The 11,413-nt window shown below is 35.2% G+C and overlaps 1 protein-coding gene across 4 annotated transcripts in view; it reads left to right on the top strand.

Moving 5' to 3' along the window:
• The first annotated feature begins 158 nt into the window (after positions 1-158).
• Positions 159-11,413, top strand: part of adgrd1 (adhesion G protein-coupled receptor D1) — a 79,694-nt gene continuing 68,439 nt past the window's right edge. The window contains exons 1-7 of one of the 4 annotated variants that reach the window (XM_015365999.2): positions 159-921; positions 1,110-1,146; positions 2,077-2,169; positions 3,648-3,743; positions 4,890-5,012; positions 6,511-6,687; positions 8,286-8,543. In XM_015365999.2, the coding sequence (XP_015221485.2) occupies positions 856-921; positions 1,110-1,146; positions 2,077-2,169; positions 3,648-3,743; positions 4,890-5,012; positions 6,511-6,687; positions 8,286-8,543 (850 nt within the window). In that variant the 5' untranslated portion in view covers positions 159-855. Of the gene's footprint in view, positions 922-1,109; positions 1,147-2,076; positions 2,194-3,647; positions 3,744-4,889; positions 5,013-6,510; positions 6,688-8,285; positions 8,544-11,413 lie in introns of all 4 variants that reach the window. The other 3 variants (XM_015365998.2, XM_015366001.2, XM_015366000.2) reach the window with 3 other exon arrangements.

The following is an 11,413-nucleotide window of genomic DNA, read 5'->3' as shown; positions in this document are numbered from 1 at the left end:
AATTTCGATTGTAGCATAATACACATCACCAAAGGCGTCATTGCCATCAAGAGATGATGGCATGTGACAATTCACACACGCACCTTTTCCTCTTAATAAAAGTGTAATTGAAAGCGTTTAGGGTTCAACCAGCACCGGTGTAGATATCTCCGCATCATAATTTAGTTTGCAACACGAAAATGTAAATACTGGGTAGACATTTATCATTGTCCTCATGAGCGTGACTCAATGTCACACCGCACATTTCTACCTGTTAAATATTAGCTACAAAAATCGTATTTAATCTCCGAATGGAATGATGGCCAGGCACGGCCAGGTTGATGTGCATTACATAAATCCATAGTCTATACACCCTTTTACAATCGAAACGGGAAGGAAAAAAAAACTTCTCTGGGACCCAAAGGATGACATCACAATTTCAAATCCCCCACCCAGCAAAACAGAGCTCGGGGCCAGGCAAGTGAATTCTTACACTAACATCCAAGTTGAGTAAATCTGTGGCGAGGCACCGAGAAACAGAGTACGAGACAGAGCGCTCCAAACTGGCAGATAAAAAACTCCATGCAGCGATCATTTTCTGCTCGGTGCACCGCAGAGGCTGGAAGACCGAGAAAACGAGCTATAAGAAAGAAGATGTAAGAGTCCAAAGATTGTACATCAGAGCTTTTCTTTCATATAAGGAGTTATAATACATCAGGGGTTTTAATATCATCACAAGAAGGAAAGAAAGGCTTTGAACTGTGCAACACCTGGAACGTTTTCAGAAGCGCAGAAGATGATCAACCCGCTTTGGAGCCACTCTGCACAAAGGATTTAGTTGAAACCAGCACAAGTCCAAACTTCTGAGACCAAGCTATGGAAAAGCTCTGCCATCTCTTATCAATAACGACATTTTTGTCTTTAATTCGAGCCCGTTTTCAGGTAATGTAACTACTTTTCTTGTTTAACGACTAATATATTTGAACAAATTATGTAAAATATTATTGATTTGATAGCTTTAATTCGTGCCAGCTTTCAGGTAGTGTATTGTTTTTTAACGCCGAAATATTTTAAAACACATTATGTACAATATTATGGGTTTTACAGCTACATGTATTTTTTATATTTAGGTTTATGGTGAATTTGGAAACCCGTCTGAACATCCAGGTAAATTAGGTCTATGTTTTATATTTAAAGTTTTTTTATTATATTAGTTAATTTAATTTTTTGCCAGTTTTGTATATACATTTTTATTAAGTCAACGAATAAGAATACGATGATCAGATAATAAAGTAAATGTAAATAACTAATTAATGTTGCAAGAAAGTTGACTTTACGAAACACTGTAGTAAAGAATAGTATTTTTTACCAGGAAGGCTTGTCTAAACTAAAGTTTTGTTAATTTAACTAAAGTTAAAGGTAGCATTGTAAAGGTCTTACATTGCTTAAGATTTCAGTTATTTATTATTTTAATTAGGTTTAAAAATGATTATATTTGTAATGTCCCAAACAACATTTTGTTTAAAACCAGTGTGATAGTTTTAAACAAAGCTTTTCTTTAAGTTGCAGAGTGCTTCATCTTTCTCTAAACCTATGATATGGAGGTGTATTTATTTTTTAACATATGTGTCTGTTTTCCTTTTTGTTTCTTGTTTCTGCAGCACTTAGGGCTATGTGATGATTTTAAAGTTAAATGCTTCAGAAATTGTAATCGATTAGATTTGGTTGAAAGACTGATACAAATCCTAAAAGTAAAGTTATAGTACTATACTAATCTGAAATTGACATAATACACAATGCAATACCTACATCCTAATATATCATTATTATACAGTACTTACATCCTTATATGTCCTTCACTTAAGATATGCGAGATATATACATTTTTACAATGACATGTCAAGGGCTTCTCAACATTTAGCCTTGTGATCACAAGCTACTGAGAGTTTCTCTGAAATGAAACCTATCAGGAAAATAAAATTGATACTAAACCTAATTTCTCACAGGTATTAACACCTGTGACTTAATCAATGCTTGCTGGACACATACAGCTCGATTGTAAAATGGGCTGTTAAGTATTTTCTTCTTTTTCTTCAGGTCTGAAAATTTTAGCCAGTGCGTCACACTACTGGCCCCTGGATGCAGTAGATGGGATATATGGACTGTGGGATGTAATTGGAAACCGAACAGGTCATATTAATGGAAATAATATAAGTATGTGAATGTGACATGTGTAGGCTAAACATATTCCTGTCTGTTTGAATGGTCTTTGTTGTTCAAAATAGACTGTTGTGTCTTGTTTCCTGGGGCACATTTTGATAGGATTTCACTCAAAACTATTGTCCCTAGTAGAATAATATTGCTGCTAATTAGACTGGTAATCCAGTCATTATTAAAGATACTAACCTTCATAATTAATGAACAGCATTTAAATATACAGTATATGTTTGATGTCTTACAGTCACTGTAGATCTTCATGGAATACGCTATGATAAAAAATCTATGAGGTACAACATTTTCAATAGTCTGTTATGGGTTGCATAACTGGAGATAAAGATAAAATGTTAATTTAAATGGAGAGAAATCATTGTCTGTGATTTTAGTTAGCTACTGCTGACAATGTGTACATTTGAAAGTTCTTGTTAGATTACAGCAGGATCTTACACCTTCCGTATGCTCATTTCAATGCGTTGTGACACTTTGCAAGCTATTATATTATATTATGTAGCTTTACAGGCTATTGCGTAGGAAACAATTAGTTAACTTTTACTATATTGTCAAGTACCCTTTTAAATTCCATACAGCAGCATTGCTGTTTTAAACATATATTTTCTTGTGTTACCTGGCAAAGAATCCATCACTTTGGATTGAGACAATTGTGAATCTAGCTTCACTAGTATGTAAGGCACGTTACGGATAATACCTACAAGGCCTTGAATAACTGCAAGGAAAATACATCACACTAACAGATGCATACCAGAAAGAAAAACCTTTGAAAGCTGCACTTAATTGAAGGAAATGTTTTTGAAAATGACTTAAAGGAAATGTAAGACTGCTGATGCCAGAAAGCTGGAAAGAGGAGTGGAGTGCAATATGTTTTGTTCAGAATTATCTATTTTTCCATGCAGGATAAAGAAAAACTGGGATAAAAAGCTTGGATAGCCAGGCATCAAACTGGAAAGTTATAGAAACATTAACTAAAGAAAAGACGGTATCCAGTATTAAATGGTGTGGTATACCAAACACCTATTAGATATTTATTGGTTGTTAATGTACTTTTATTTTCCCTTCAACTTAAAAATCACAGTTACTAATTTATGCCTGTAAAAACGTTTTGAAGTGAGCTGTTTTTGATCTTGAAATTTTGTTTTTACTAGTCCTAATAAGGCAGGATACTTGCTTTGTAGCTACAGATACAATGCATAAACTAAGAATGTTTTTTGTTTAATGCAAATCAATGGATGGCAAGATTCACAATAGATACTTGCTGTTGTTGTTCACAACATCCTGTCTCAGCCTAAGCACTGTACAATAGGACCTTACTCACACTGTTTCATTACCTTTCTGTATGGCCATGTTCATCCTCTTTGTCTTTGTGTGTCATTGTTTTTCACCAGCCAAGTGGCGATCTGTGATTCACCTGTTGTTCTTGTTTTTGTTCCATTCAGCTCTCAGAATCCACAATCACACTGTGCTCCCTTCCCATAATTCTACCTCTGTGTATACCAATGACTCTGCCTACACTAACATTTCTGCAACTGTGGGTGAGACATAAGTAGTAAATTAATTTGAGTGTACCACAAAAGAAGCAGTATTTTTCAAGAAGAGATTTGTGTCTATAAAAGTCTGTTTTCAAACCCCTTCTCTTATGGCCTGGGATAGAGGTTGTGGTTTTTTTTAATGGGGAGTTAAAAAAGGCTGAAAAGCTGTCATTTGATTTGTACAATGTGCAATATTTTTTTTTGAAACCATTTCGTACAATGGCACATCGTAAGCCATTTTGGTTGAAACGTAAGTCATTTTTAATATCCTTGATTGTGCCTATCTGGAATTGATCAGGAATCATTTGTAATCCTGGCTAAACAGCAAGTTAATGACATGAATATAATGACATGGGTCTAAACAGAGGGGTTTCAAAACATTGCTTATGATGAGTATGGTGGGACTTTCTGTTCAGGAAAATTAATTATGTGGAAAGAAGGAATAAAAAGAGCTTTTTATTCAGTACAGATGTCACCTTTAAAACAGCGTGTCATTTTTTGAAGCAATAGAGTGATGATTAAAGTGTTGACATCTAAAGAGAACGCAGATGTGAGAATTAAAAAAATAAAAACAGTACACTGTAATCTGTTATTCTGTGATACATTAGCGTAATGTTTTGTTAATGAAAAGTCCATTGATTTTTCATCTCTTCATAATCTTTGAAAATATTGCATTAATTTAATGTAATCCATCCTCATTTAAAATAAAAACCATCTATTTACAGGATATTGCAAAATATTCTATGTGGACAGATTAAGACTTTTACTTCCAATGAATGCTTTTTCCAAAAACCAACTTGATTAAAGTGGTTTGTGACTTGAGATCAGAATTAACAGAAATTAGTCAAGCACATACTTTTGAACACCAGAAATCTTTATTTGGTTCAGGATTATACAAACATATGAATGGCCAAAACCACATCTCTACCTCTAGAGAGATCTTGAGGTTTACATGTTTATGGATTAGTTTTCTGTATACTGTATCATAGATTATTATACTGTGATCTTTTGTTAAATGGTTGATTCTTTGGCAAAATCTAATTGTGCATAATTGTATGTCTTGATACAGATCATACATTTAAGTCAGGAACAAAGTTGTGTTAATAGTGCAAGAAAAAATAATCTATTTTTCCTCTTTCTTGCTTGTAGATATTGTAGAGGGGTTGGTAGACAAAGGGGTTTTTCTGAATGGAGATGATGGAGCCACATTTTTACATTTTGGGACTTATAAGAACTCTTGTATTAGTGACCCAGCCCTCTGTGGACCTGAAGGTTAGAATTACATTTTTTTAATAAAATTTAAAGTCTTCAGTTCTCAAAGTGTTAAGTTCTGTTAACCTTGGAGAATAGAAAAAAAACTGTACTTGAGGTAAAAGGATTTCTCATGTGTCATCAAATGTTCTAATATTTTAAAAAACAGTTGATTAGTACACTTATTTAGATGATCTTATCATAAATATTTGTTTATATATTATAAATAAAATATTATTACTGTTTGTCTGTTTAATAACTTCCATGTTAAATTTAAAATCATTTGAAGGTATTGCCAAATATGTTAACTAAAGTGCTCTTTCTACTTACTTATGATTGTCTTTTCATTTAAAAAATGTTGAAAAATGTTCCATTTTTTGTCAAGCTTTGCACAGCAGCAAGAAGTTATTAAAACTGACCTGCTAATTTTTAAAACTATACTAAAACAACCAAAGTGTGAGCTCATTCCCCATCTGGGTTTAAATGTCTTTATTTGCATTCCAGAGTGGTTGAATTGCATTAGCCAGAACTTTTTTACTTATAACAAAAATCACTTCGTCCAAAGACAGCATGAGACGCAAAGAAAAAAAAGCTTTTCTATTTCAGTGGCTCGGTGGAATATAAAAAGACAGTTTATGTGGAATATGCAGATATTATTTTTTCTTCATTTTGTGTTTATAAATTCTTTGTGATTTTGGAATATCAAACGTAAACATTTCCGTTCTGGCATAAATTTTTCATTCCTAGTTTTGAATTCTCTTTCCTTTTTAGAAAGAGATGGGGGAAAAGCTTAATTCAAATGCTCTATAGGCTAGAAGATATTTCTGATCAAATTTGCATAGGTTTTTTTACAAAACCACCGCTTTCAGCTTTACTGTGTAATAGGTACAGTATAGTCAATTTCAGGAAAGTCTGAATCTTCAAAACTACTTTTAGTGGTTTGCAATGACTCATATAATGAACACATGTAGAGCTTGATCTCATTAGTCATTGAACACCAGGGATGAAGTTAGAAGCCATTTTCTTAATTGCCATGAAAGAATTCAGAAAATCACATAGATGTCTTCATGCAGGTCTGTGTATGAGAACATCATTTCATAATGCTCTATGGGTCAGTGCCTTTTGGATGTTCAACAGGTCCAGGACAGCTGTGGATTGACCACCTGTGTCACTCTTATGTTATGACCTAGATCAATGATTTATGTCCATCAGTTATTTAGGCTTCTGTAGACTTTAGAGCAGGAGAGCACAACAGACTTCATGGAATAATTCATTGTTATAGTGCTGTCACTCACTTCCGGACACTCCCTGGAGCAGGGTGTTGGTCTTTTGATGCTGTCTGTTTACTGGTTTAGCGCTTGCATGGGCTACATGGACAGGGCCCTGGGGACTTGCCCAATGCATTGCTTAAGCGAACACAAATGCTGCACTTGTAATACATTTTATGTTCTTTCATCCAAAGAAAAGGTGCACCACCTGCAGTACAGTGCATTACTAACTTTCTTGTTTTCATCTTTAGGAGTCACATTCTCCTTTTTCTGGAAGACCCATGAAACTCAGTCCCGCGTTGCAAGTTCCTCAGGAGGAAAGGTGATTTCCAGTGGCTTTTTAGTCTGTGTCAATGCCCACATGGGCTATGTCGAATTCTACACCCCTGAAAACTCTCGCAGATGGAGAGCAGACATCAGCCTCCCAGGTAAGACTTTGACAAAGGCCCACCTTGTTTTTCAAGAAAATTTGAAGAAAAGTGTTAAAATAACTTTGATTTTGTACACAGAAACCTGGCTCCCTTCCAACATAATTGAATTCATAAATCAAGCAAATTGTGTTTCAGCTGGATTGATTTCTGCACTCAAGATACAGATACAAATGAAAGATTTCAATTTGTCAGGCATCTCGGCATCTCTGAGGCAGAAACATTTTGGTTTTGGTAGAAAAGCTTTGGTAGAATTTAAGAGTTAATTTAAAATGTCATATCTTTAAATGCTAAATACTGTATATTGTGCTCTGTATTCACAGTACTCTCTGCCACCTCCAAAATTTTGAAGCTTCTGCTATCATGATGTGATTGTTGATTTCTACTTTTTCTCTTTCTCTGACCTGGCCTGGCATTCCTGAGAGGCTATTATCAACTGGCACTGGAATTTTGGAACTGGCTTTGTTCCATTTCCAGTGGCTGGTATTTCACTGAAACATGTCTGTACTTTCATATTTATCAGATAGCTTGAGGGTTGAGGATCACATACACAAGTACCGAAACTTAAGCAGAAAAAGCACTCAAGAAACCCGTCAAATTCATATCTTTCTAGTTTCTTTACTCCAACACTTAAAAATGAATAACAAATTCATTGTATGAATTGTATATAAATGTATAAACACATTTTAGTCATGTTTGGAAACCCTTTATCCTATGAATCACTTGAAAGTGCAGTGGTGTCATGCTTGCATCACTTCAAAATGACTTCGAAAGGCTATACCACCAGGTCATTAAAGGAGGACATATGGTTTGTAATTCAGCATTAAATCTGGGATCACTTAAATGTATTGTGCGCTATTATCTGCTGGAGTAGGAGTAGGAAGCTGCTGCAGGGAAGGTAATTTTCTCCAGTGACGTAAGCCTAAAGACAATGAATGATCATTTCAGAAGTTCACTATTTTCATTAATTCTGAGGGGTTAAAACAACAAAAGAAGCATCTTATGGCCTGGCCACCTCTGTTAAACTTTATTTCTGTTACTGGTGTACTTATTTGTATTTTTCTGGAGTTTGTGGAAAGATAAGGACCAGCTTAAGTCAAAACCAGATTTTAAACATTCTACATCTGCAAAGAATTAACTGCATCTTAGACATCACATGCAAGAAAAAAAAATCAAGGTAAAGATCTGCAGTTGTCATTAAAGAAAGAAAACCAAAAAATGTGCATAGAATAAGGTAGCTAATTTTACATGTGGTTAATGTAACCTTTTATCAGGAAGTTTTGCCTAAAAGCTTAATCTGCCACCTTCTCCTTTTGTGTTACAATGAGCAAGTCAAATAAACCTCCTTGTGCTCTGTGTTTCAGATATGATAGTGAGATCAATTGTAGCAAACCAGTGTTTAGATGTGTTTGACATGCTACACTATCACAACAAAAAACAGAATTTTAAAGGTGTTTCAGGTCACTGGGTCAGCAGCTAACTGAGGGCTCACTCATTCAAGAATGGAATAGTGTTTTTTGCAGAAGCACTAGTGACGAACATTATCTTGTCCTTTCAGATGTGACATCTCTAATGGACATCTGTCATTGTTTTCTTAGGGCTGTACTGGATAAACATACTATTCACGTGGACCCTGGACAGTGGCCTGAAGGTTTATATCAATGGAACATTTAATGTCAGTGACCCAAGGGGTAGCATATCCAACAACTATGGAGATCCTCAACAGGAAGTGGTCATTGGAACAGGCAACGGCCAATCCTATAGGCATTATGTAACGGGGGCATTTGATGAGTTTGTGATCTGGGAAAGAGCCCTAACTCCCGAAGAAATCAGACTGTATTACATGGCTGCCACAGGTAAGGCTCCTTATACAAAGAGGGCAAAACGGATAGTAGAATCCTTTTCAGGTATGGCAACGACATTTTTCGGCTGTTTATTTTTGCTCTGGGTGAAGTTTTGTCGTCTTTTCATTACATGTTTTTCGCTTCAGTTTTATGGGTACCCACATTCCAGTAAGGAACTAGTCAGACCTTAATTTCCTCCTGAAGGCCGACTGCATTCCTGGGTTAAGTAGCACATATATCAGAGAAGGAAATAATGGATAAAGTTAAATTATTGAAAGCCAATCAGAAAAAAACGAGTGTCTGTGTTTATTTCTTTTATTTTATTGAAGGTGAAGTGTGTGCTGTGATGTCAGCAGTGGAATTTGAACTAACTTGTCGTGTAGACTTTGAAGACCTTTTCCAAGTTATGGATTGCCATTTCAAGTTCTGCATCCTTCCGTACCAGGAGTTTGTGAAACTTCACAGACCAGGCAAAGGCAATTTCCATGTATAACAGTTTTCAATAATCAAAAAAGTAAACTATACTGCATAATTTGGTTCTTTGCCATTTAAGTCATTGACAATATTGGATATTATTATGTACAACGACTTAAATGAAGTGGATATCCTACAGGTAAACCAGTCAGAGTACTGAATTAACAAGACCATGAAAATTCTGGGGAATGCACTGAAAAGGATTGCATTACTGTTGAGTTGGGAGTTCTGTGACACATTTCTGCCAGGAAGTGAGAATAAATGGGTTCTGTAATGTTATGACTTAATACTATTAATGGTTTAAAAGTATTCAAACTGAATTTGTTATAGAAACATAAACTGAAAAAAGGAGAACAGTTGCAAAGGAAATGCTGGTTTTTAACCCAGTTAACCAAATAATGTTGGAGCAATATAGAAAAGTACAAAAGTACAACTTAATATGAAGCACAAATTTATCTATTCCAGTTGATGTTGTCAAAACATTTTTTGTTATATTTTTGTCACAACCAAAATGTAACATTACCACCAAGCTCCTGCAGTGTTCAGCATGTTTTTTGTAACTTTTAAATAATTTGCAAAAACATCACCAATATAATAACATCTTAAAACATTTAACAAAGCTTTTGTATTAAGTTCTGTTAAATGTTTTACATTGTAATAATGTGGTGTTTAAATTGCTGACATAACCTGTCTACTCACTTCTAGTAATGCCTAAAAACTGCTAAAACTGAAAAACAAACTTGCTGTAGTATTTGGAAGGATTGTTTCCTAACAATATTCAGTATTTGGAATTCATGTTTTGTCAGGTTGTGTACCCAAGTAAATAAGTTCAAATCATCTTTCAGACATAGTTTATAATTGAAAGCAATGCACTAGAATTAAAGGTCAAACCCAAATGGTCTAGTAAGGGAGTAATTGAAATAGACAGGACTGAAGTAACCTTCTCTTGGTAGATGTTAATATAAATGTTAGTAATTAAATTGACAGCAATTGGATGTCAGTATTAGTAGCAAAGTAGTATGAAAAGTATTCAGTCTTGCTGACCAAGTTTCTATTTCAACAACAATAATCTGTTAAGCAGAAGTGGACGTTAGGAAAGGCCTTTGTGTTTTCAAGGAAACGGTCTACAAAATCTAATTTTTCTAATGTTGTTGCCAAGGACTGTTTTTGCTAAACTGTTATGGAAAGCTGTCATAACATCAATAAAAATCTGGAAAGATAATTTGACATAAATAGTAGTTGTGTCTATATAAACAGAACACAAAAGCTTTTATAGAGCTTTACAAAACATAAAGCAAAATGCTTTTTATAAAATTAGATGAAGTTTAAAGCATTTAACTCTATTTTATAGCCTTCTATGGTAAGCAGCAACAATGAAGTTGTTAATGAAGTACCAAAGTTTTCTATTTACATTTGGAACATATGAACTCATACATTTCAAAATGTCTCTTAGGCTTGATATATTGACACTGGAGAGCATTTTTTACATTAATGTTTTTTTCATAATAATGGCTACACTCACAGTGTATTTTACTAATTTTATTTTGGGTCATGTTCAGGTTTTTTATTTGAAGCCTTGAATCATAGGTCTCTTTTCCTGTGCCCAGTCTTAACCTTGTCAGTAGATTGAAGAGATTCTTATTAGGATGTCAGAACAGACTGGTTCTCTTCACTTGTTGAGAATCAAAGAAATCTGAAGGTTTTTCAGTATGAATGAGAAGTATAATTTCTTGAAAAAACAGAACTACAGATTATTATGTTTCTGCATATATGAAACAGTAGCTTTACTGTAGCCAGCTTCAGATTTGTGGCATTAAGATGAAGATTATGCATGCATCCTCTAGACATACAGATAATTCATCTCTTATTCACCCTGCCAGATTGCAGAGACAGTGAAAGCCTTCGAGCTCTGGTTAAAGCAGGTCACATTGCTAAATTACAGGTGCATGGAAAACCAGAGGGGTCATTTGTGCATCTGGGGTAGTGTGCATTGGGACGGAGTGGTGACACTGTGGCTACGGATCTGTACCTGTGCCTGTGGCTGGAAGGTTGCCAGTTCAAATCTCGCAACTGGCAGAGGAATCCCACTCCGTTTGGCCCGTGAGCAAGGCCCTTAACCCCAGCTGCTCCAGGGGTGCTGTATAAATGGCTGACCCTGTGCTCTGACCCCAAGCTTCTCTCTCCGTGCCTATTGTGTCTCATGGAGAACAAGCTGGGGTATGAAAAAAGACCAATTCCTAATGCAAGAAATTGTATATGGCTAATGAAGTGATCTTATCTTATCTATCTTATCAGCATGGAAAGCCAGTGAGATTGCTGGTCCTCAACTTGTTGTATAGGGCTGCATGTATAGGGGGGATCCCAGTCATACTCTGTTAATGGTACAACCCAGTCATACTCTGTTAATG

The sequence above is a fragment of the Lepisosteus oculatus genome, chromosome 22 (genome assembly GCF_040954835.1).
Source record: "Lepisosteus oculatus isolate fLepOcu1 chromosome 22, fLepOcu1.hap2, whole genome shotgun sequence".
NCBI classification, from domain to species: domain Eukaryota; kingdom Metazoa; phylum Chordata; class Actinopteri; order Semionotiformes; family Lepisosteidae; genus Lepisosteus; species Lepisosteus oculatus.
The sequence above is the reverse complement of the archived record's forward strand: the minus strand, read 5'-3'. Positions and strand labels throughout refer to the sequence as shown.